General features: G+C 34.4%; 3 protein-coding genes across 7 annotated transcripts in view; 2 read left to right on the top strand and 1 right to left on the bottom strand.

The window, feature by feature from the left end:
* LOC126979376 (DNA topoisomerase 2-binding protein 1) overlaps positions 1-3,477 on the bottom strand; it is a 40,705-nt gene extending 37,228 nt beyond the window's left edge. For 3 of the 4 annotated variants that reach the window (XM_050828627.1, XM_050828629.1, XM_050828626.1), the window contains exons 1-3: positions 3,296-3,477; positions 2,910-3,061; positions 1,228-1,360 (exon numbers count right to left, since the gene is read on the bottom strand). In XM_050828627.1, coding sequence (XP_050684584.1) covers positions 1,228-1,360; positions 2,910-3,061; positions 3,296-3,385 — 375 coding nt within the window. In that variant the 5' untranslated portion in view covers positions 3,386-3,477. Of the gene's footprint in view, positions 1-1,227; positions 1,361-2,909; positions 3,062-3,295 lie in introns of those variants that run through there. The other variant, XM_050828630.1, reaches the window with a different exon arrangement.
* Positions 3,478-6,521: 3,044 nt separating this feature from the next.
* On the top strand, positions 6,522-11,489 carry LOC126979479 (uncharacterized). The gene is made up of 4 exons (XM_050828804.1): positions 6,522-6,839; positions 7,734-7,869; positions 8,828-8,964; positions 10,223-11,489. Exons 1-4 carry the CDS (start codon positions 6,735-6,737, stop codon positions 10,382-10,384), a joined length of 540 nt encoding a protein of 179 aa, XP_050684761.1. The 5' UTR covers positions 6,522-6,734; the 3' UTR covers positions 10,385-11,489.
* Positions 11,490-16,204: 4,715 nt separating this feature from the next.
* Positions 16,205-22,774, top strand: LOC126979422 (probable glutamate--tRNA ligase, mitochondrial). 2 transcript variants are annotated; one of them, XM_050828723.1, is made up of 6 exons: positions 16,205-16,817; positions 16,894-17,089; positions 18,243-18,457; positions 20,043-20,158; positions 21,057-21,166; positions 22,087-22,641. In XM_050828723.1, exons 1-6 carry the CDS (start codon positions 16,486-16,488, stop codon positions 22,621-22,623), a joined length of 1,506 nt encoding a protein of 501 aa, XP_050684680.1. In that variant the 5' UTR covers positions 16,205-16,485; the 3' UTR covers positions 22,624-22,641. The 2 variants fall into 2 exon arrangements, with proteins under 2 accessions (XP_050684680.1, XP_050684681.1); XM_050828724.1 differs by having other exon boundaries at positions 16,668-16,817; positions 16,950-17,089; positions 22,087-22,774.
* The last annotated feature ends 4,928 nt before the right edge of the window (positions 22,775-27,702 follow it).

Below are 27,702 nucleotides of genomic sequence, written 5' to 3' on the forward strand. Positions count from 1 at the left end.
TTTTTTTGCTTCGCAATTTTTAAAAAATGTTTGAATTGGAAAATATTGGATTAGATACTTATTGGAATCCTTTACATTAATATGTATGTACCGATTAGATCCGCGAATATAGGAATTGAGTCGCATTTTTTTAATCCGCGAAAAGTGAAAACGCGAATAAAGGAAGCTCGAATAAGGAGCTTTTACTGTAACTAATCTTTACAGCTGTTTCCTGATATCTGACACCCCAACAGGAATTTGTTATTAACCAGAAAATAGTTTTTTTTTTCTCAATAATATGTAACTGTACTTGTTTGTAATGACAAAATCTCCAAACAGTGCCCGAGACTTATGACTCAGGTGTAGATTTATGGGCTCCCTTTCCATACATTTTCTTTTTTTCATATTAACACCAAAAATTCCTAAGACAATCCATACTCATGATACCAGGATTGCCTCTACCTCAGTAAGCAAGGTTTAGACATTAATTCTAGGACTAACCACTGGACTATATGGGTTGTTCAACGTCACTAATCACAATGCTATATGGGCTCTCAATGTAATGTAGTAGGAACATGTTATGTGTCTCTTTAGACATTAATTCTAGGACAGAACTTACTGGAGATCTTGACAGGCTAAGTTCCTTTTGTAAGTTGCAAATATATTTTGCGGGTACACCCTTCTTCCACAGCATATAAGCTAATGATATAGTCATTTCTTTTTAAGTTATTTATAAAATGTTAGTTGGTACTTGTTTGCTTTTACTGAGAGGTGATGATGTATTTTTGTTTTTTATTGAAGGGGAGATGAAGCAACACCTATATTCTCTAAGATTTCATAATGTTTCTTATCCATGTACATCAGAATCCTCACTGGCACCTGATTTCATGATACTGATAGACACACCACATGTTAGACTCGGCACACACAGAGTGAATCCATGCAATCACTTTATTTACAAACAACCTTGATTGTGGTATCCACAGAAAATGAATAAAAAAGGTTATTAAAATAAAAATATGTAAAATCTTTTACACTGTAGAACTTATTTCGAGAATAGACCATCTACAGGAATAGAATCATAACATTTTAAATAATGCTCTTATTATCAATTATTACTCAATGCTTGAGAAAAGAATGCTTTCTTAACAATAAGTGTATGAAGTGGTTTCATCTAGATCCACTAAACAAAACAGGTGCAATATTATTACACAAACAACAATTGCTTTATACTTCATTGAGACTCACCTTCTGTTCTTTGGTAAATCCACTAGCTGTAACCACAAGTCCTCTCATGGCTATTGTATACACTGGCTCTGGTCCAGATGGTATTGAGGTGCTTTCTGTCAGACAACATGAAAGACAACGAGGTCCCACTAGCCTTGAACATAAACATGCAGACATTTAGGTTGGCTAGTGTTTGAACTTACATCAAAAAATAATTCTAAACGAATCAATTTTGAGACAGTAAATGCTTATGACTTTTTAGTATATATAAAATTTGGAAAATCTCTCTGTTGTTTTGATTCTCCTCTGCTATTCTGGTTTCAACAATTTAAGCACATTTAGGTAATGTGAAATTATTTCCAGCATTATAATCTTAAATGTAGTTGTAGGAGTCACTCTCTTCATCTGCACTATCACTATTGTTCTTTAGAGATCAGAAGGCTATTTAGGAATGCAAGTAAAAGTCAGTTGTGTGATGCCAACCAAGAACAGGTTATTTATTTACCACAAACACCCTACACGGTACACAGTATGCAACAGACTGGTTAGAGCACCTACATGCTACCTAACCCATGATGTTACAAGTAAGTATGTTGATTATCTCATCGATACATCATACACGCTACATATTCACTACATAGTCTTAGTACATATACTAAATGTGCACTACTACTACATAAAATAATTAAGCAGCGCACACCATTAGTGTTGCAAAGTGTCTGTGTGTTGATGATGCATTTGACCTTTCTAGGGCTAACAGTGTAACTGTAGTGATTGATAAAAAATGGCAAGAAGAAATATGGCCACAAATAAACATGTGTCACTCATGTGTTTAGTATAGTCAAATCACAGCCAACATGTGTTTGCTAGTGCACCTTAAAAATATGATGAAAGTAATTAGTTTAGAAACAGATAGGATTAGGACCTCACACAACACTGCAGAGTTAAAAAACCCCTGTCAATCCTGGGCCAAGGAAGTTTAAAATCTGCAGATTATTTAATGTTATGTATTTTATGCAAATGTGTAAAAATATGTCCTTTAGAAAGATCTATTTTTCAGATAAGACTGAGATATGTCGGTACACTGCAAAAAATGAATATGATTCATGATAAGAATCAATCTTAGCAGTGAGCTATTGTTTATAGCAGCTACCACAACATATCATATAGGCTGCAGTGAAACAGGGCTACCCAGAACTATATAAAGCTATCTTAGAAACCATAACCTTAAGGTATAATTTGCATTAAGGTATGTACAGACATGCTCATTACTAGCACAAAAGCACACTTTTTTTGAGCATGTCTGTCCTTACCTTTAGCCTTTACAGGATTACTTAGGAAAAATTATATTTTGTCACAAATAATAGGAATTGTAGAGTGACACTGGTTAGCTTTGTTTATAAGAATGTGTGTATGGAAATCTTCCTAATTGAAAATTATATTTTCATGATAATAAGTTAATATTTAAAGTTTGTTTATACTTAATGTCAGTATAGACAGACAGACAGACCTGTTTGATAATTTGAAATCCTGAAACACATTTGGAGACTAACTTTCTCAGCCATATCTATACATCTATATGGATATGGCTGATATAGTACTCTATAGTTCTTAATTTCAAATTTGATATACTAAGTAATAAGTATACACGTAGCAATTTTATAATATGTTTATTCTAATTTAAAATAATAAACAAAACTTACAGACATTTCGTTGCCCTCAGTTTATGAAACAAATCCCCTTTAAAGTCTGTGATTACAAGCACATCTCTTTTAGTCAAACCATCAAATTTTGTCCACTGTTCTTCATGTACCCATTTTGCATTAATACCACCTCCCGAATGTTGTTCACAAGCCTGAAAAAACGTACAACAATTTGAACGCTCGGCATGAACACAATACTATAAAATAAAGCAAATCCCACAATAAAATTATCTTTGTCATTGAAATGCTTTAAAACTGTGTTAATGTATCATCGATTCCTGTGTTTATTTAGAAAATCATATATTTTATTCATATTCTATTTAGGAACCTTAGCTGTTATTTTAAAATCTAGATAATTTGCGATTTGAGTTGCAAGACATAGCTACCGTAAATGCAAGTTTCATGTCCTCACTACATTCATTTTCAGTCTTGAAGCCCTTTGGTATAATGAATGTAACATTAATATCTTCATTCATTTTGTTTTAATACATGATATGAACATAAAACTTTTAAAGAACTTTATTTCCAGCACAACAATTATTTTTACAGTTTCCGCGCGTTTCTCTGATCCTTGTTTGATGATTTGAATTTTGAAACTTTTGAAGTTAACTTTTGACAGTTGACTTTGAGATTTGAAGTTAGAGTGTTCAACTTTTCATTTTTCAAGTACAGTTAAAGTACTTACGCTGCTGTGGTTTGAGTTTTAAAGTTCAAGAAAATACGTAAATATTCTTTGGTTCTAGGCTAGCTGTCTACAATACAAAAATATACGAAAGTATTATGTCAATTTCAATAATATATTCTTTGCATTTAACATTAGTTTGGCCAGCGTATAAAGCGACTGCTTTCAGTTAACCGATTGGGTTGCTTACATTTGGTTGTTTCACTAAATTTGGATATCACTTACGGTTCTATTTGATTGGTTTCGGTCAAAATGACCTAATAAGCCGTTTGCTTTGTGGGTTGGGTTACTGGATTCAGCGACCGCAGACAGACGAACTGTGTGCACTCGTGTTGAAAGCATAATCATGGATAAACATATTGTGCTAGGACAAGAAATTTTAAATGTATGCTAAATAGATAATACAAGAAATTATGAAGAAAATAGGTATTAAGAGAAGAAAAATTTGGATATCAAACAGCCATTTTCGCAGAAAAAGTTCTGTAGCTGGAAACGGTGAACCGGTTTCAAACCGGTGAAACGGATTTCACTAGTCGGTCACCGAATCCGGTCTTGCAACCGAGCGGTCAAAACTACCTACTGTAAATGAGCCATAATAGGCATCCATCCCTAACCTGTTGTTTGAGGTGCCGTGTTAAAATTTATTATTTAATTATTCTTTCAAAGATGTATTGTATGCGAACGGTGCGAGCGGAGTTCATTAGTGAAACAACATGTGAAATGAATGAGATGGGGGATAACCTGCTTACACGCTATACAATATATAGGTACTACGGCCAAAATTTTTTATTAGTGACTCTTCAGACTATTTAAAAAATATAACATGAGGGCATTAATTTAAGCTGCACAGATCTAAAAACCTGGAATCATACCATTGGAATATTTCACACAGATCTCATGTGAGTCCGTATCTTAGAGAAGCCAATATGCTGAACATGGAAAGTCGCAGACGGCTACACTTCGCTTGTATGATTTTTGAAAATATTAAGACAAAAACGCCAGCATATCTCTATTCGAAACTGTTATGGGCAAATTAGGGCAGGGTGTTGAATTTTATAACAAGGAACCTTGTAAAGACTAAGCTTTGTCCTCCCAAGCATCACACTGCGGCTTTCAGGGGAAGCTTCAAGTACAATGCCACCAAGTCCTGAAATAATTTACCACCGCCGCTACGGGGTTTATATACAGTCTCGAATTTTAGAAAAAAATACAAAAAATACATATTAATGACCAATACCTCCCTACATCTCCTGCCTTGGTGAGCACTATTTAAATTTCATTGTATTATATAAAATAGCTACTCGTATTTATTATTATTTTTTCTTCCTTATATATTTACACACATACGTTTTTTATTATTTTTGTTATTCTCATTATTTATTTTTAGTAACATTTTTTTGTTAATCAATTTCTTTTATAATAATTATTTTAGTGCCACAATTAATTATATTCTGTTTTAAAATATGTCAGTTCAGCTCCAAACTTCACACAATGGGCTCACTGAAAATCAGTGTTGTGCTCATAATGTATGGACACAACTATAACTGAGTGGACTCCAGTTTTGGTGTTCCAAAACTGGTGTTCTTCAAGCTGGTCTTCCACTGCCACATTAAGTTTTGCTTTTGTTTCTTTTGTATTAAGTTAAGTAAGTTCAAGTATTAGATTAAGCATATATTTTGTTCTCAAAAACTTTTTTGTGTGAATGTGTTAGTTTTTCTTCCAAAATAAATTCATTTTCATTTCATTTGTCCCAACTAACATTACTAATAAAGAACTCTATAGTAGATTTACATCCATATATGAAATAATAGCAATAAATTAAAACAAATCACGTTATTGGTGTAGGTCATGAAAATTACACTTATGAATGTTTCTTTTCTTTTTACATTTACTGCCACTTCGCAAAAGGTGCTATGAAAAGAAGTGGCAAGAAACCTATTGCCATTCTTTTAAATCAACATTTACAGCTTCATCGCTTTACAAAAAATTTCAACTACAATGTAAAGTGACGTTACAAAAATACTCAAACGACAAATACATTAAAGTAAGTAATGACACCAAAATTAGCACGCGTTCACGAACATGACACATGGGCCAGCCATCGCCTCCCTGGACCATACTTTAAAGAAGGGAAAGATCCGTACCACGTCACCAACACAAGCAGTGACATTTAAACGAGCATGACGAAGCCTGTCACGAGAACTCACCTAAATAACAAAAAAGAATCTTCATCTACATATTATCTAATAGATAGTTACTAAATATCTCCACTTACAATTTTTTTATGACACTAAGGGACGAGACGAGCTGGACGTTCAGGTGATGATAATTGATACGCCCTGCCCATTAAAATGCAGTACTGCTTAGGATTCTTGAGAAACTCAAAATTTCTGAGCAGAAGATTATGTTAAGTGTCATTTGCCCAGTAATTTCACTAGCCACAGCGCCCTTCCAATCAAAAGACAATAATGCTTACACATTACCTACTGCTTCACGGCAGAAATAGGCGCCGTTGTGGTACCTATAATCTATCCGGCACCTTTTGAAAAGGACCCTCCCACATTCTAGAGCAATTTGACCATTTTGCTTGAAAAAAATTGTTAATAAAAACATAAAGAAAGAGATAATAAGAAAGTTGGAAAAGACCGTGTCAAACTACAGACTGTTAGCTTAACTTTTCTGTCTAATTTACTACCTCACTACAATGTACAAGATACGATTTATTCTCTAAATGACAAAAGAAGGTATAAACCAACATTGCTTAAAAATATAATTATTCTAACAACTTAAAATAAAGTGAAGTGATTGTACTGTGAAAATGGAAAGCATAAAAATTAAATACTTAGGTAGGTAATAAAGACTCGACTTAAAGATCTTAGTTGCCCTTGCCAGGTCATGCCAGGTCATAAAATTCAAGAAAAAAAAAATACCTACCTCTCTTTTGTAGGTTGTAGGTTAGGTATGTTTTGCGAAAGTTAATTTAATAATAATAAGAGAACAGCTGTAAATATAAAGTACAATAATAAATAATCATTCGCCAATAAACGGATATTATAGTGTGGGGTTAATAGCTTACTTCTATATTTACCAATTGTTTATATTACATAAATAAATATCCTGTGTCGTTGGTATTTTGTAAAACAATGTTGTACGATAATTTTAAACCCATCGTAGATACAATATTTAATAACTGGACAGCGCTTCAATTAGCTGTTGAACAAGGAATGGGTGCACCGGGCGGAGAAAAGGTATTTATAAAAAAAAAACTTCTTTTTAATAATTTCAAGGCATTTCTGCAAAAAATATGTACCTTTGCTCACTTAAGAGCTAAAATGTAAATATTAATAAATTTTTCATTATATATTTTTTTTTAAATATAATAAATTGTTCTAGTGCATAACAAAAAATTAATTACAATTTATTTGTGGTCTTATAAATCTAAATAAACACATTACTTATTTCTATAATATCTAGAAGTTTGCTCAAATACAATCAATAGTTTGGGAAGGTATGAAATTGAGACAAGAAACTTTCATACAAGTAGGTTAGACTGAATTTAAAATATTTTTAGCATGTACTTTTTTTAATTAAATTCAAATATTTTTATTCAAAATTATTAACTGAGTTCACTCCATTCTCAATCTGTGGTATCATTAAGAAAGTCATTTATGTTATAGTAACTTTTTTTAACAATTCTTTTGAATAATGTGATACTTTTGTTTTGAACATTTTCTGGGATCTTCTTGTAAAAGAGTATACATTGCCCCACAAAAGACTTACTAACTCGACTTAGCCAAGTAGTAGGCATTATAAGTTTATATCTGTTCCTGGTGTTAACATTATGGTTATGACAGTTTCTAGTAAATTCAATTATGTGCCTATGAACATACATTACATTATCAAGAATATATTGAGAAATATAGAAGTAAAGTCCAAAATCTAATAACCTTTCAATAATAGCATAGAAACTGACTGAATGGTCTATTTTGTACAAAAAATATTTTGAAATGTGTGACAGATATCTAGATAGGAAGAAGAATTTTTTGAGATATGCCCACATCCATATATATATCATACCACCAATTACAGTTAGACTCTGTTTTGACTGACTATGTTTTTAATTTACAACATACTTGTTACAGACAGCTCAACTTATGTCTGTCTATGTAGCAAGGTATTGTGTGGAGAATGTAGTTGATGTTGATGAACTGGCTGAAGTCCTGGAAGATCTTATGGATGAGGAGTTTGATACAGCATGCCATGACAATTCACCAAAAGGTAAATTAACAGTATACTTAATTTTTCACCGGCTTGTTCATATATACCATATGATGCAGCATGTTTCAGAGGTTTTAGTATATGTTTTTGGTGATTACTTATGTGTAACCTATCTATTTTTGATCTAAAAATACTTATATATTCGCAATACAAATAATGAAGGCAATTAAATTTTACTAGATGTTACAAATTCACATAATGTGCGGGGTTTGGTACTTAATTTTTATGGCAAAAAATTTTATGTCTGGTCAGCTAGTTCCACATAGCTTCCTACTTCCCTACTCGAAATAAATATGTTAGATACCAAATATTTATATTTGAAGTTATAGGAACTTCATAAGCTACAATAGAACTGTATAACTTTGACATAATATAATATACAAGTACTGCTTTCAGTTTAGTTCAATTTCGAATACAAATAAAAGTGGGAGGCTCCTTTGCACAGGATGCCGGCTAGATTATGGGTACCACAACGGCGCCTAATTCTGCCGTGAAGCAGTAGGGTTCTTCTCTCTTGCACGCCTTGTTAGTATATACTCTAGTATATTGTAAGTCTGTGCACTACACTCAGTATGGTGAGAGTGGACCTTTGAACACCATGTGATGTTATGATGTAACATCCTTTGCACAGGATGCCGTCTTGATTATGGGTACCACAACGGCACCTATTTCTGCCGTGAAGCAGTAATGTGTACGCATTACTGTGTTTCGGTCTAAAGGGCGCCTTAGCTAGTGAAATTACTGGGCAAATGAGACTTAACATCTTATGTCTCAAGGTGACGAGCGCAATTGTAGTGCCGCTCAGAATTTTTGAGTTTTTCAAGAATCGTGAGCGGCACTGCATTGTAATGGGCAGGGCGTATCAATTACTCGTCTCGTCCCTTATTATCATTAAGAAAAAAAAAAGAAATACGAATTTCCGTCGCATTCCTTCGTAATAATATTTTGTTCATTTCAGAAATAGCAATAGTATTGCTGAATTTCTTAGAACTACTAAAAGCCGGCCACTATGATGAAGTAAGAAATAGGATGGAGGCACTTCCGCCTTGCCAAAAATGGCTGAGTACACCCATACAAACTGAAGTACCGCCACAGGTAAACAATAATTATTTTTGTTCACTTTTTAATATTAAGCATACAAATAAAACTGAAAACAAAATTTTATTAATGATGCGGGACTCGAACCCACAATGTCTCCTGTTCCGTGCGAGTGCACTTTCTGTAACTGAGCCAACCATTCGAGTGATGTATTATTGATAAAATCTTGTATGCTTTGTTCAACTCTCAGATTGTGACTTTACCTACAGAATATTCTTTACTGTTGAATACCTGCTCAACCCGAATATTTGCATATTAGGAAATTAACTTGAGATGTCACTCTTGCTATCTAAATCTAAACGATTTGCGGGTTTGAGTCCCGCATTGTTCATAAAATTTTGTTTTCAGTTTTATTTGTATATTTATTTCGAGGTTGTTTTGTTTCCTCTATATTTAAATATTTCATACTGAACAAAACGGCCGTTTTTTTTATGATAATAAGGTACGAGCCGAGCAGGACGTTCAGCTGATGATAATTGATACGCCCTGCCGATAACAATGACAGGATTCAAGGCAAGACAAGGCTCAGGATTCTTGAAAAACCCAATAATTCTGAACGGCACCACAATTGCGCTCGTCACCTTGAGACATAAGATGTTAAGTCTCATTTGCCCAGTAATTTCACTAGCTACGGCGCCCTTCAGACCGAAACACAGTAATGTTTACACATTACTGCTTCACGGCAGAAATAGGCGCCGTTGTGGTACCCATAATCTAGACGGCATCCTGTGCAAAGGATGTTACATCATAACATCACATGGTGTTCAAAGGTCCACTCTCACCATACTGAGTGTAGTGCACAGACTTACAATATACTAGAGTATATACTAACAAGGCGTGCAAGAGAGAAGAACATCTCTAACAGATATACAGCAAGATAGAAAAGAAAAGCGAATCTATTGTTACTGTAACTTATTTTGATTTAAAAGTCCTCCACACTAGAAATTCTCTGGCACCCTCCTTAACATTTTGAATCATACATGAGGTCATACATTAGTATTTCCTAAGAGTGCTTTCGCACTACTTTCTATCCGTATCCTTGAAAACACGGTCCGAAGAAATCGAATATGTCTATGGTAGTTTAGAGGCTGAGGCTATATTAAGAGGCTGGTCACATTTCACTTTCGTTTTCAATATTTTATTGACTATACTAAATATAACATCATACAGTAATTTTTACAACTTTAAACCCTAAAAGCAATACAAACTCATAATTCCATTGTTTTTATTAAAGGAAATTGTTTTCATCTTTCAGTCTCATGGCAATCCTGATGACGACACAACAAGTAGTAGCAGCGATGAAGAACAAAATGATGTGAATGGAGCTGTAGGTGCTCCTACCAATGGCGCTGTACCAATGGAAGAAGACGAAGTGGGTCCAGGTTGGACACTTGTCAGAACAAGAAGGAAGAAATAAATCAAAAATATTTTGAATACATATTGTTAATATGTATTAAAGTAATATTGTAACATTTCACAGAATTATGTTGCTAAAATACAGATTAAGTGTTGAATCTGATCAATATTATATAATATAGCATAATGAATATATTTTTGCAACATTGTTTTTAGAAACTTTTCGTTATTTAATGACAATTGACACATGTATGATAAATATGGATATGCCTTCAACAGAGGCATATTCATATAAAGCAAAACGAAAAGGTTTTATTTGTGAACAATTACACTTAAATGAGTAAAAAATACCATTGGTGATGAATTATTGTTTTTCACGTTTACATAGTCACTGACCTGTCAGTGACTATGTAAACGTGAAAGCCAACGTAATGGAGGATATCCTGATATCCTCCATTACATTGGCTTATGATAAGCACTTGATTGCAAGCACCATGTCTGTAGGTTGAGTCGTGATATAGGATATCTGTGACTATAGTCCGACACCTTTGTGCGCGGGTAGCGTGTTTCGGCAGTCTCACGGGTTGCCCTTCCCCGCAACACTACCCACTGACATCTGAGTACCCCGTCCCCGCCACCGTGTGTCACCTCGTGCGACGGTCGCGCATGAAGTTGTCGGACTATAGGTAATAATAGTAAAAGTTTATAACAAACAAAAAATTATATACACCATTGTTATAGTTTTTGATTACCAAAAAAGGTTGGGCTGTGTAGTTGGTTAAGAGAGAATAATAATTAAACATTTCGTTTTTTGTATCTACTAAAAATAACACTAAAAATCTGCATATATTCACTAACCTATTAAAAATATTACTTATGTAAATTAATTAAAATGTATTGATACATAGGAATCCTTCTGGTGATCAATTTAGACCTGCAATTTATAGTGACAATTATTGTAAGTTGTATAAACTCACATATTGATTTGCCACTTTTGTGGGATAAAGTGATTTTTTTATTATTTTTCTCATAAATGTGATCAGTCATTCAAACCAGTTTATTTTTGGTAATTTTAAAGTAATGGTGAGTAGTTGGTATATTATAATATTTATAGTTATTTAAGTTTTTATTTGTTATATTAAGTAATTATAAAAAATGAATATGAATGTGTCCTTTTTTCTTTGCTAGCTTACTTATGATTAGTAGGGGTAATTTATTTATCATGAAATGATCACCGCTACTCACATTCTCATGTAACCCCAGGGGATACACAGGAGTGTTGCCTACCTTTAAGGAAAATGTATTGTGTGTAATACCTTCCTAGAAACACTTCATGTTTTATAGTGTTGTATCTCTAAAACTTACATATTCTGTGAGGTCTACCTGTCTTTTTCTACTTACTTTCCACATAATTTTTAGAGCAAAACTTGCATTTAGACAAAAATCTGGTGCACCCCATAAGCATCAGCCTATACCTATATTTCGTAAACACAACATTTAGTTTTATTAAAAACATAAATTGACAATGAGTAGATAGGTACTTTGTTTCCAAAAAGTTCCTATACTAAATGCATTACAGTTAATATGTGGTTAATAGCCCAATTTACACCCTAGCCCAGTATATATTATAGGTACATATCTCAGGAATTTTCTCCTTGTAAATTTAAAAACCTTTCAATTGCGTATTGGACTCGAACATGTTGGGTTCCATACGATCGTACAAGATATCGCAAAACAACAAATACGAGTTTCATTCTTTAAAAATCACGTTCTCCAAACACTAAATAGAAATATACGCCTCAACAACAAAAACGCGGTTCTCCATTGCTGCATGGCCACAAAAAAAACGATTGCGGTAGGTACTCTACCTACCGCATGATTTGCGGGAATCGGTTTTCCGCACCTACGCTGTTGCTCATTGATTAAAATTGCATGAATAGCGATCGAGTCCCGACGCTTCACTCGTCAGTCGAGTCCGCTCGGCCTTGCTGTGCGGTTGTGTAACGCGGAGCATATGACTGATCACGTGAGTATATCTGCGATCGTCGAGAGAACGTGACGATGCTCGTACATTGATGAGATTATTACTGGTGATCTGTATGATTCTATGAGTTGATGTACAGCATTATGAAATGGTTCTTATCAGAGATAATATTACGTTATATAAAATAAAATGTTCTTGTCAGAACGAATCTTTCGGCATACGCTTATTACAGTTATTATGCACGATTACTATTTCTACGATCTATAATGCTACGTTACAAGTTAGATATTAGACATTTGTGTTAATTGATATTATTGGTTGTAGGTACAGCTACAAATACATTTGGAGCTACGTGATGGTGTGTTCTACACACTTCAGGTGGGATCGCACTGAATCTGTTAATTGAAAATAAAGTACTTCTCTGACGTAAATATAATATTAGAATAAGGATTTACCTACCTACACCAATATACCTATTACAAGAAATATTGACATTCCCTCTGTTAGGAATGCGGGCAAATCATAATCGAGCGGCAAAAATGTACATGGTTATGGTAATTGATACGCCCTGCCTAATGGAGCGCAAAAAATAATGCTGGGAGAGTTTCTTGCGCCGCTTCTTCTCTCTCAGAGCGCTATTTGTTTCCGAAGCGGTAGTAGTATTTAGTATTAGAAATGTCATCAAAAAGAATTCTAAAGGAATCAATTTTGAGAAAATAAATGCCTTTTATGTGTTTTTATTACACTGCAGTGACGCTCAGGATTCCCGATTTGAAAGACCTAAAAAATTTTGAGTGGCACTACAATTGCGCTCGTCACCTTGAGACGTCAACTTAAGATGTAAAGTCTCATTTGCCCAGTAATTTCACTGGTTACGCCCTTCAGACCGAAACACAATAATGCTTACTCATTCACGGCTGAAATAGGAGCAGTTGTGGTACCCATTATCTAGCCGGAATCCTATGCCTCCCACTCTGTGTATGGTTGTCATTATAGCGACAATTATAGTAATATAAACAAGTCACTACCGAAGTCAAAATGCCTGTTCTATATAAGAACCACTGACAGACAGACGGACGGATGGACAGTGGAGTAAGCCTTATATTAAATATACGTATTACATGCGTTTATATAGTGTTTTATACAACTGAATTTATTCTATGATAATATATATTTCCACAAAATATTAACGTCAAGTGTCATACATATTATGTCAAGTGTCATGAAATGTGCGTAATGCGTATTGACGAGCGCGTTTACGAATCCGACAAAAATAAGATATTTATCGGTAGAGTTTGTAATGAAATGAAACTAAATCTAACAAAATTAAAAATTGCTACAAATAGATTACTTCTTTATCTCCAATTAGCGGGAAATTTTTTCTTTGAAATTTTGATATTTTATGTCGTAAAAACGATTATCCGTTACCATTATTCACACAAAATTGACGAAACGGGACTTCATTCAGGATCAGTTTTCTACCACTACTTACATAATTTTGTCTCTTAAAAATTACGTAAGGAAAGCACATATAACATTTTCAAAAACAGGGGAAATAAATTAATGAATAGGTTATAAATAATCTCAGAAAAAAATAAAAATGAATCGTCTGAAATTCATATATTTTTCTGATAAGCATGAGCTTTAAAGTCCACACTTTAATACCACTATTAAGGGTTATTTTATTTTGTCACTCCGTACGCATTGCACAGAGAGATCTATCGAAACAACGTCAGTACCGCCGCCGCCGTCGTGGGTAGACACTGTGTCGGTTGTAAGTAGCAGCTCGTACTCGGAAAGATCGCTGTACGAACATGAATATTTTTTATAAGCTCTACAATACTGTCTTTGATACTTTACATATTTTGTACGCAGTATGATTTTCAAATTTTGTGTTTCTCTATTTTTTTGAAGAATTAGTGATTTATAAGTTAATCGAAATCCAAGATGGCGCCTATGAAATTAACCAACTTCTCTTCATGGGTGTCATTTTCATGGTTTTCGGGGTCAACAATAACGAATATCGGGTCGAAATCGAAATCCAAGATGGCGCCTATGAAATTTACCAACTTCTCTTCATGGGTGTCATTTTCATGGTTTTCGGGATCAACAATAACGAATATCGGGTCAAAATCGAAATCCAAGATGGCGCCTATGAAATTTACCAACTTCTCTTCATGGGTGTCATTTTCATGGTTTTCGGGGTCAACAATAACGAATATCGGGTCAAAATCGAAATCCAAGATGGCGCCTATGAAATTTACCAACATCTCTTCATGGGTGTCATTTTCATGGTTTTCGGGGTCAACAATAACGAATATCGGGTCAAAATCGAAATCTAAAATGGCGCCTATGAAATTTACCAACCTCTCTTCATGGGTGTCATTTTCATGGGTTTTGGGGTCAACAATAACGAATATCGGGTCAAAATCGAAATCCATGATGGCGCCTATGAAATCTACAAAATTTTCTTCATGGGTTATATTTACATCGTCTAAATTAGAATTCATTCATAAACGTAAATTATATTATAAAAGGCCTGTCTATCAATATCCCACATGCTAAATTAATTCTTCATTCCATAAATGTAGAAATATATATATATTTCGACTTTTCACCCACAATATTTACAATACACATTCCGTTACCAATCTAATTAAAAAATCTGAAAATTTGACTTTGAAAGACCTATCTAATGATACCCTACATGCAAAAAAAATTTTCATCCCCTTTTTAACCACAAGAAGCTCTACCCTTCTTATCAATTATTACCACCATATTATGTCAAGAAGAGTTATTTCAATAGGTATTGTAATCATAAGGTATAAGCTATTACATAAATGTAACGTATATCTTCCTTAATCCCGCATTATTTTCAAAAGACCAAAGGAAATGTCATGTATCAAACCTGAATCTAACTTTCGAAGACCTATCCAACGATACCCCACAAGTCTCCAGTATTTTTTCAACTCCACTTTTAGGGGAGGTGTCCTTTGGGGGGAAGTTACGTTTAAAGCACCAGACAACACAAAAAATGGCGTGCGTACAAAGTACACATGTCAGAAGTGAAACTTATTTGTGAAAACCAATTTTTAAATCTCGTTTATATTAATAATTATCCTAATCTGTTCTCTAAACCAATTGATTTTTGTCAATATTAGCAATTATTAGATGTTTTACTAATCATTATTTCTCATTAACCTGCACGATACAAAGCTGGGAAGATGTTCTACATACTCGCGGCCGCGCGCTAAACCTGCATGATACAACGCTAGTAGTGAAGTTGTTTTACTTCATAGGGGTACAGTCTGCTTCATGCTACACTCGAATTTTCTCACTCTATCTCAATCAGACTCAATCTCCCTCCCCTCTCCTTAGATAAAAACGTCCTTCATTTTCGTGACACTTTATTCCGTTTCGTCCGTAAAAATTTTACCCTCATGCGGGCAAAGAAGTTTCACTTCAAAAATGATCCCAAAATCGTTCTCTGCCCCTCGAGAACCTCGGATACGATATCCATATTGTTGAAATCATATTCTTACGCGGCAGCCAATTCGGATTTAAAAAATGATCCCAAATTCGTTCTCTGCACTCTCGAGAACCTTGGATACGATACCCATATTGTTGAAATCATAATTTTGCGCGGCGGCCATCTTGGATTAAAAAAAACTGCGTTTACTGCACACGACGTTATGCGTCAGAATTGGCATCTAAAGTTCTAATAATTAACTACTAAAATCATTAAAAATAGAAAGGTATTAAAAAAAACAAATTCAAACTTGCCAAAGTATCAGTCATTTGATTCCCGCAATTAACTTTAAGTACGTGTATGTGTTTGTGCGGTGTCAGTGTAGTGGTGCGATTCGATACCTCTCTGTTTTGAGAACGCGTCCTTAATGATCACCTCGTTAGAGTAATAGTGTTCTGTCTGTGGTTTACCTACACACCGTAGTGCTAACTGTGCTATAGTTTATATTCATATTGTAGGTTGTAGGTACAGCTACAATATAATCATCATGAGTTAATTATTTTCTTTACAAAAAAAATTGTAGAGTATTAAGAGAATATTTATATATAATATTGTCACAATTAATTACAAAGGGCTTGACGCGTTTGTAAAATACTAGGTTCTTACTCAAGAACTAAATAAAAATTAAATTAACTTAGAAAAGATTGTAATGTGGTCGAATATCCAGAAATTAATTCTGAATTCAGTACGTAAGCGTCGATACTTTTCATCAAAAGTGAGGGTACGATTTGCCCCAAGCCCAACGGGGTATTTGCATTTAGGTGGCTTAAGAACAGCTTTGTATAATTATTTATTCGCAAAATCACAGCATGGTATGTTTGTGTTGCGTATCGAAGACACTGATCAGAGCAGAAAAGTGGAGGGTGCTGTTGACGCTTTAATTAATGATTTGTCATGGTCTGGTATAGAATATGATGAGGGGCCAATTAAATCAGGAAACCATGGGCCTTATGTACAGAGCGAACGATTACATATTTACCAGTAAGTTTATAGTTCGGCCTTAATTTTACTCACCATTTTTTTGAAAAGTGTTTTGTTTATTTATTACTTTTTACAGAGAATATATTACAAAGCTATTAGACAATGGATCAGCATATAAATGTTTCTGTACAGAGCGGAGACTGAATATTTTAAAGAGAGATTCAATGAAAAGGCAGCAAGTCCCTAAATATGACAATAGGTGCCGAACACTAACAGATGATGCAGTTAAGGAAAAAATTATTTCTGGTACACCTTACTGTATTAGATTCAAGGTAAATAATACTATATATATATGTTAACTGCTTTATATTGTAGAGTTATCTCAATAGAATAAAGTAATTAAAGATAAACAAGGCCATACAGTATCTGTAATTCATTTTATTATACAAAAGTGTAATTAAATTGAAACAGAAAAACCATTTTGTAGTGACCAACAGAAGATTTGGTTCCAGTGAGTTTGGCGAGATAGTGTAATTTTGGCACCAGTTTGGGCTAAGCAGAAAATTTACTGTATCTTCCTTATCAGTGTCAGTGGCTGGATACCAAACATACTTAAAAGTCTATAATATTCATAATATTATAAGAGCCAAAATATAGTATAAAGTTGTTAATAACAGAAAGATAACATGAAAGTAAACTTGTATTGTTTGAAATTCTAACATTACTGAATGTTCACTGATTTATTTATGTTATAACAAAATATATGAAATGAAATATATATAATATGAAAATATAAAATAGATCTATTTATTATTGTTATATTAATTATTCTATTACAATGTGGTGATATCTATGTGCTGTGTTTTCATGAGTTGTTGTTATTAAATAATTATAAAAAAAAATATAAATAACTTAATGGGCCTTACAAATGAAATTGGCACAAAGCTGAGAATAAACCAATATATATTGGTTTATTCTCAGGTAAAACTTTATGCCAAGTTTATTTGTAAGACTGATTGTGTATAAAATAATATTGTAACAAAATTTTATAAAAAAAGAAGCCCCCTGAGCTTCTTGTGTCCGACCTTCTTAGGTCTGAGGTATACTTTTTCGAATGGGTGGTAGTTTTTGATTTTCAGTAAGTGATATCATATCCTATTTTGCATAAAAATATTTAAATTTGAATGAGTTCTAGATTTTGACGTTCATAATGTGATTGGAAATTCTTATTCTGTAATATTCAACCAAATGTAGAATGAATGTTCAGCAATCTGTAAGGATTTGCATGGTGTTTCCAGGATGAAATGACATAGATATTTTCAAAAGAAAATATAAATCTACCAAACAGGGTCGGCAAAACTGTTGTGATATTGCAAGAGTGTGTGGGTGGTGTTGATAACTAAACATCAGGCGACTTAATTGGCCAACTTTTATTTTGGAACCAACATGTAAAGGCAAACTTGTTCTATGTTAAGATCTTTCCAGCTAACATCCGATTGTCAATCATTTGAGGACCTTATTTTTGGCGGTATAGCGTACGATGTTTCATTGAATGAGGGTGATCCAGTGCTGATGAAGAGCGATGGGTTCCCGACGTATCACTTCGCCAACGTAGTGGACGACCACCTGATGCGGATCACGCACGTGTTGCGAGGTGTTGAATGGCAAATATCGACAACGAAACATTTGTTACTTTACAGGTATGATTTAATTTAATATGAATTTACATAGTATTTTCTTTGATTAACACGAGTGTTACACATTCAAATAAATTAAAAAACTATGTTTTGAAATTCAACCTTTTGTCTACAGAAAATACCGCTTCCGCGGCAACAAAATATGCTAAACTTCAAAATGCAACTATCACAAATCCTGTAATATAATTTAACGACTAAACTTATAGACGATGCGGGATTTGAACCTGCGGAAAACGCCCTGCACTCTTACCGTCTTAATGGCGCGTGATCCATCAATTTTAGTATGTTACCATCCCAGAAGTGGGATTCAAAATTTCAAATTGCTTAGATTTCAAAGAGCGACATCTCAAGTCAATTTCCTATTATGCAAATATTGGGTTTGAACAGGTTATCAACTGTAAAGTAGATACTGTAAATGAAGCCATAACCTGAGAGTTGAACAAAGCATACTAAATTTATCGACGATACGTTACACGAACGGATGGCTCAGTTTGAAGAGCGGTCGCACGGAACGCGAGAGGTTGCGGGTTCGAGTCCCGCATCCTTCATATATTATGTTTTCAAATTTTATTTGTGTAAGTAATATATTTATTTTTATTATTTTAGCGAAATAAAAGCGAAAATAAACTTATTGAAGTCTAAGTCTAGTAATTAAACCTCTTTAAAATACCAGCATAGTGTATTGCATAGGATGCCGGCTTGATACCACAGAGTAGAGCAAATCAGTAATTTGCAAGCATTATTGTGTTTTGGTTTGTAGGGCGACGAGATAGTAAATTACTGAGCTAATGGTACTTAACATCTTATATCTATCAGAGTGGCACAATTGCGATGCAGCTCAGCATTTTGGGTTCAATAAATATCCTAAACTGCACTGCATTGTTATGGGCATGGCGTTTAACATACCAAAAGGTGTTGCGTGTCGTCGCATTTTCTAATAAAAGACAATAATAATTCATATATACCTACACATTTTTATGAATTGTGTAGATAGCACGTTTCGGATTTAGTATATGAATCCGTCCAGTGCTCGAAGATAAAATAAATACTTGATCGGTGATGAAGATTAAAATGTAGTTTTTTTTTCTACCACCGCGTGTGCCCAATGTTTGTTCATTGACGACTGGCAATAAAAACGTGGTAGAACTCTAAATACAAAAGGGTTTCTGTTAAGTGTCATCCGTATAATGATCATCATCAGCCGGAAGACGTCCACTGCTGGACAAAGGAAAAATCTCCGAAAGATCTCCACGACTATCGGTCCTTCGCTGCCCTTATCAAGCCTATTCCGGTCTTGTTGGGGGTTTACCAACACTGCGACTTCTAATACGTGGTCGCCATTCGAAGAATTTACTGGCTATCTGTCCTGAGCTATGTACCCTGCCCACACCCAATTCAGTTTCACAGTCAATCGAGCTATGTTGGTGACTTTGGTTCTCCTACGGATCTCCTCATTTCTGATTAGATCTCACAGGGAATCTCCGGGCATAGCATAATGGGGAGGCCATTGTCCTCTGAAAGACTATAGGGATGAATATTGATAAGTATTTAAGGAAGTCTACTGTTAATTAATTATTTGTCTTCGCAGGGCTTTTGGCTGGAGTCCACCTCAGTTCGGTCACCTTCCCCTTATTGTTAATGCTGACGGAACTAAATTAAGTAAACGGCAAAATGATGTAAGAGTGGAGGATTACAGAAACAAAGGTAAGGTTATTTTCTATTTAGCAAATTGTCAATTGCAATGAGAAATTTGTTGTGTTTTGTTCGAAGTGATAAGCCTCACTTCTGGGATTAATTACACAAATAAAATTTATCAATTTTTATTTATTATATCAATCACAATATTTATTTATTTATTATTTATTTACGTTATCAATTGTAAAGTAGATCCTGTAGATTAAGCCACAAACTGAGAGTTCAACAAATCATGCAAGAAAGATACGTCACTCGAACAGTTGGCTCAGTTGGAATAGCGCTAGCACGAAATGCGAGAGTTCGCGGGTTCGAGACCCACATCGTTCATAAATTTGCGGGACTCGAGCCCACGACCTCCGGCGTTCCGTGCCGAAGTATTTTGTAAAGAGGCGGTACTCGAGTACCGCCTCTTTGCTTTGTTCTTTGACTGTTTGCTTTGTTCAACTCTCAGGTTGTGGCTTCATCTACAGGGTGGAGCAGGTTATCAACTTTAAAGCGGATTTTTCATCTACAGGATCCAAATTTTGTTTTTCAAATTTTATTTGTGTATTAATCCTAGAAGTGAGGGTTATCACTTTAAAAACATAACATATTATTTAAATTTTATTAGTGTAAAATTTTTATTAGTGTATTGAGAAATTTATTCTTTTTATGAAAAACTGTTTGCAGACTAAGTACAGTTTTTGCATCTCCTCAGTTGTAATTTAAAATTACTTTATTTTATATAAGTGGAGGCAAACTGACTAGAGGCTCATGTTATGGGTAGTGGTGTGGCAACCTCCCATGACATCCGCAACACCAGGGGTAAAGAGATGCAGTGCCAGCCTTAAATTTGCTTTAAGCCGATCTAAGCTCGAACGTCAAAGGTAAAAAGTTAATAAACGAATGTTAATACTTTTGTCAACAGGAATATTTCCGCTTGGTCTTGTAAATTACATCACATCATCTGGTGGAGGCTTCGATCATGTAATGGGAGAAGGAGTTCGACTCAAAACTATCGAAGAGTTAGCTGAAGAAGTAAGTTATAGAAATACATAAGAAAAGTAAACATTGTAATAAATAGATACATGAGTCATTCTTAATGTTAATAGAGCTTCTATTTGGGATCTTCATTTGCGAAATTTTCACTAGTATTTTTTCCATAGTGGCGTCATTTCGGAAAACTATGTTTTGGCCCTGTCAAAACTGTGTTGATAAAATACTGTAGTAACACACGGACGAGTAAAAAAATAAGGACTCCGTGTCACGTAACATAACAGTGAGGCACCAAAACAAGCGAGTAAACGTGTAAATACATAGGCCCCACGCATACACTTACACTAATACAAGCCGATCGGCCGCCATTATGAGATTTGCCATCGTCTGTGACAGATTAGTTTGCGTCGCAATAAAATATTTTAAAAATACCGTTGTGCGTTGTGAAAAAGTGTAAAAACAATAATATAAAAGTATTTGTGGATATATGATTATCTAAGGGAGAAATAATTGTGTACCTGGTATACCCCGTAACCGCACGCACACTAGCATAAAGGTGCTTCACTTGCTAATATCACGGCGCGGAGTCCTTCTTTTTTTACTTGTCCTTGTAACATTAAAAGTGTGTTAAAGTGAAACGTTTATAACATCGTCTCAAACTTCTTCGTCTGTGTGTTGCATGTCGCGTGACGGTCGGGCGGCGCCTATAGTATGCAGCAGCTGACCGTGTAGTGTATAGACTATTACTCATTTGTGCCAGTGCTCCACGCTATTTTGTTTGTTTTTATTATTTCCCATTATCATTCCAATTTTCCAAGTATAAAATTTAGATTGATAAAGCGATTTTAATACCCTTAATGGAATAGTATTCCAAAAATTTTTAGTCAAATGTCTATAATGTGAAAGAAGTTTCACTTTCACCGTGGTTTCATAAAACCACACAATCATTTTTTGTTTTCAAGTTTCAGATACAAAAGGTTTCGCCACATCCGACACGCTTAAACCCAGATCTGTTAGAAGAATGCAATCGATTAGAGATAAAACGTCAACTGTCTGACGATAACCTCTCTTTGCATCTAGTTGGAAAACTCCAACGAATTATTACAGAGAAGTATGCAGATAAAAATCTGAATATTTCAGACGAACACGTGAGAAATGTGCTCCTGTGGGCGACCTCAAGGATATCAAGAATAGAAGATTTGGTTTCGAGCAAATTTGGATTTCTTTGGATTCTTCCGTCCAATATAGATGCTGAAGTTAATAGCAGTTTATTAAAGAAGTTGATCGATGATATAGAATGTTTGGAACCCTTTGAAGAGAAGTCGATTATGGAACGGTTAAGGGAATTTTCTTCGAAGAACGACATAAAGTTTCCTCGACTGATGAAAATGTTGAGGGCTGTACTGAGCGGGTTGGACGAGGGTCCACGCGTGGCAGAAATGATGCACTTGTTGGGTAAAAGTCAATCGTTACAAAGAATACAGGCTGCTCTGAAATGATGTCGTTGTTTTATTGAATACTCATTTTATTATATTATTAGAGCTGTTTGATGCGATTCCTGTCGCCAAATTCCACCTTTGCACGACACGCCACAAATTTGGACTTCATCCCCACCATCTGGATGTGTGGCGTTGCTCCACTTTTTGTTTTATGGAATTTTCTTCCACGTACGACCAAGCTGTGGAATGAGCCTTCTTGTGCGGTGTTCCCAGGACGATACCACATGGGTATCATCAAAAAAAGCGTTCACTTTTTTAATGATACCACATGGGTATCATCAAAAAACGCGTTCACTTTTTTAAAGAGCCGGAAAAGCTCTTGTGATTCGTCTGGTGTTGCAAGAGAATGTGGGCGGCGGTGATCACTTAACACCAGGTGACCAGTTCGCTCGTTTGTCATCTCTTCAATAATAAATATGTGGCTAGTAGCGAGATCCCGCTACGTCTAGGTTCATTCAACCGATTCCGGTATACGCATAATAATGAATAATACAAGAATTTCTCGTTTAAATACACAAGATTCCCGTTGAAGTGTGAGCAGCAGAGTACAGCTTTAACGGACGCAATCATTCAAATATTTGATGTTAATTTCTCATAACTACCTCCTCCCATTTATGTAAAAAAGTATCTTGAGAGACAGACGAATAGACGCCCAGATTGATAGACGGGCTGTCGGACAATATATAAGATGCGGGATTCAAACTTGCCGTGACCTTGAAACCGTGCTTCTCGAGATACGCCCCAGCGCTGTTACTAACTAACGGCCATACCCAATATAAAGTCTATCTCTTACTTGAGACTTAACTGCCTTGTAGCCTTTTTTAACAAGTCGGAAACGAACCTTTAAATACTAAAAACCAAACTTAAATATATTAGTGAAAAAAAAAGGTTAAATAAAATGCTTTATAATGATTAACAGTATAATTTATTGAATTCCCAAATATAAATAAGAGAAAATACAATTGTATTATTCAAAACATCCATAATATCAGTTTCGTTCACACCAGAATAGAAATAACTTATAAGTACTTAACTACGCTACGAATACAATCGTTTGAGACTATTTGTCTTAAAAAAGGATCTGCAACTGTGTGTGTATGTGTGTTCACCTAAAAATCGATAATAGTTACCCCGATTGAAATGAAACTTGCACTTATAAAGAGCGACAAGACCATTCCCACGAACATATTACTTTAGTGTCGGATAGGTGGCGCTGGTAGCAGTACTTTTTACTTTTTTTTTTTTCCTTTGTACGTGTAGGTCGAATTGATATGAAATTTTGAACATTCGGCCTCCCACGGCTATGCCACATGGGAAAATACGCTGTAGCTTTATCATACAGATCGAAAGGCATCATGATGATGCTTGAATGCTTATTTTTTGCTCCATAATTTTTAATGCTGCCACTTCCTATATGCAAAATGCAAACACCAACCAATATTGGTTACACTGGTGTATGCAGACAAAGTCGCGGGCAGCCTAGCGAAACTCTAGAAAAAAGTGATTCACTTGATTATATGAAACGTGCAGTCATTGATAGATTGATGGATTGACAGATGACGGCTAAAATCTTGTAAAAAAGAACGGACATAGCCGAAATCCACTACCTACGTTCTAAGCAGCCTTCGCTTTCAAACTTAGCCGGATTATACTTCGTCGCCATATTGTAATTACTATGTCAAGCTTATGTCAAATCACTGCATTTCAAGTTTTTCTTAGGCTGTCACACCTCTTATTACCTACTAAGTATTTGCACCTTCTTTTCTACCAATGTTGATTAGATTTTAGCTGAACGTGTTTGAATTTGTCTGTTGGTGAGTGACATATAAAATAGTCTCAAACAAATGTACAATGAAATCACAGATTTTTCAAAGAGACTAAATAGTAAGACACGCCCAGGTGGAGCACATATTGGATAACTTGTGTAGGTATATTAAATTAAATACTTATGTATAACGAAATTTAAACAAAAAAATGTAATAATAAAATAGTGTTATATTGTGTATACTGCCATTAATAGCTGGAGCTAGAAGGACATAATTTCGACTTCAATTGAAAATTACCCGAAAATATTTGTAACGACAGGGAAAAATGGTGGTTACATCACAAAACAAAAAGGAATTGCCATTAAAATATATTTTTTTTTCATTTAAAATTGTCTAAATTAAAATCACATCCTACTTTTGCGGCTAGTATAAAATAAATACGCGTGTAGTCGGGGCGTTGATGCGACGTCATTTCACTATTAAACTGTTAAATAACGTAATATTTTTTTATATAATCAGAGAAATATTTTATTTTATTTTAAAATATGCCATTCTAAAAAAAGGAAATCTCTTTATAAATGGGGTTTAAATCCATTACATATAATCTGCCATATTAGAAATTTCTTATAATTGGATGTTCATTATATGAATGTTCTGCTGGAGGTAAATTTTGGAATCATTCAAAAAAAGAAGGTATATTTAAGGAAAAAATTACAATTCGCATAAATTTATTTAATTCTCATTTATTGGTTGTGGTTCTGTAGACATATGAGTTTCAAGATGCTGATGGTAGCTGTAGTATGATACAAATGGTCTAGATGACCAGTTAACGTCGGAGTGTCGAATTTCCGTGACATTCACTCTTCGCACCAAAAAAAGTATAGCTTCATTTTTATCTCCTTTGAAGTATTGTTTCCCAGCCTAGCGAAACTTTAAAAAAAAAGATTGTATGAAACGTGCAGTCATTGATAGATTGAAAGAAGACAGTAATAATCTTTACAAAAACGGAGATACCCGAAAACAACTACGTTTTAAGCAACTGATCGCTTAAAACTTAGCCGGATTATACTTCATCGCCATAATGTAATTACTATTTCAAACTTGTCAAATCTCACTGCACATTTCACACTCAACTAAATTTCAATTTTTATTTAGGCAGTCCCGCCTCTTACAACGTAGTATTTACATCCTCTTTGTTGTTTAGTATCCAACATGCCTCCACCACGAACTATAGACAAGTCTGATCTTAATCTTAAAATTATTCATTCATACTTTAAACAAATATAACACAACCATTTTAAAAGATATACGAGTTTGACTCATACACATACCAATAACTGACACATCTCACGAAACAGTTTTATTGCAGACGACAGAAGAAAAGAAGAACAAACATTAGTATTAGAATATTGTATAATTATTAATAAGATTATTAAACACAACGACGATTGGATTTATCATTTAAAATATCATTTAATTTGCAATATCTTGCAACTTTTAATTAAAATTGTTTAAGTTATTAAAAACAAATTTGTTAATTAGTAAAAATGTGAAATATAATATATGAAATATATATATATATTGTATGTTTTTACGTTGACAAACACGAATATTAGATTATTCTTAGATAATTTATACATCTAGATAGATTGTGACAGTGAACATATCGTTTAAATCAGCGACCAACTCTTAACCCCTTTTTTAAGTAACGCCCGCACACTTATACAAAGTGGCTAACAAATCGCGAGTGTTAGACGTAGTTTGTCTCACACACTAAAGTAGTAAACCTGGCCTGTTGTCATGCGTTGCCTAACAGCAAGTGACTAGACGTATAGATTATCTAAGAGCTTCTTGCAGCATAAGTTATTCACGATTCACTTCTTTTCTTATGATTGTCTTTAAGCCGCCCATTATCATTCTAGAATTATCTTCATTTTTAAGCTCGTCCAAACGACGTGAGATTTTTTCCCTTGCAATTTGTGTTCCTTAGGGTATCAAAGTAATGTAATAAACAGTATGTAGTATGGTAAAAACCAACACTGTAAAAACATTTAGATTAAAACAATTCCAGAAAATGTTATTCAATACGTTTGTGAATTATCTAAGGCAATACCGCGGTATGCATTAGTAAAGGAGCTAGTCTAAGTTATGTATGACTAATATAAATATCTATAAATATATAATAAGTACTGATATAAGATTATGCAGTACCTACGAGATGAGTATATTTAATAGAAATAACGCCTCAAAGGTACATATATAAAAACACTTATAAGGCAGATTCTCTTTACAAGATCGCGTTGGATTTTTATGCGAAATTACAAAACTGAAAAAAAAGGAAACGGTTTTAAGATTCCAACAAGCCACAATCATTGTCTGTCAACGTAGCATTAGTGAAATAATTACTTCATTATCTCTGGACCTCGCTAGAACTTAAAGTATAGTAATACCAACTTTTCTGTGAAGTGGCAAAAATAGGAACTGCGGCCGCCATGTTGAAATGTCATTCGACTGTCAGTGTCTAGTACTTTCGAGTGTTCCGTCTGTTTTATTGCGATACTTCTGAATTTTAAGCGTTAAATATGCCCCGACTTTTGTGCACCTTGGAATTAATTAGCAACACTGACACGACGATGGCGACACCCATCAGTTCACAGATATTGGTGACACTGTAGTCACTACAATCAGTACGGTTTGCAGATTCATTAGCGTTACATGTCATGATATTTTCGTGCTATCACTGCATTGTTTTTTTCTTCTTTCTGTGTCGCTATAATTGATTTTTCATTATAATAATTATAATCAACATCACAACACGCCACTTTTACATCAACAAAGAATACCTACTGAAAAAATTAATCGTTGTTTATTTATTGATTATAAAATCCTAGTCATGCTTGTTTTGCACACCGTAACAAAGCGACGATGTGACGTCATCAACGTCAGGCCCAGAGATGTAACCGGGTAGTGTAAATATTGTATACAAAACCATAGATCCTCAACAGATTACAGCAAAAATATCCCACGCGATCCAACATTAGACAACTATATAGATTAAAAATAGAGAGATCACATCTTAAATTGTAAGAATATTTCGTATTAAACATCAAAATTGTTGTGCACAGACAACATTAATTATGAGATTGCTTGTTTATTTAGAATCATTAAGACACCTACAGTCAACTAGGGGTAATTAAGTTGAACAATAACACTTACAAGAAACCGTTTGAACATATCTTAACCTACGTGTACATTTCATAATTCAATACAAACCATAGATTAAATATTGAGAGGGAAACGACTTTAGAAAGTT

Source organism: Leptidea sinapis, chromosome 3, assembly GCF_905404315.1.
Source record: "Leptidea sinapis chromosome 3, ilLepSina1.1, whole genome shotgun sequence".
NCBI lineage: Eukaryota > Metazoa > Arthropoda > Insecta > Lepidoptera > Pieridae > Leptidea > Leptidea sinapis.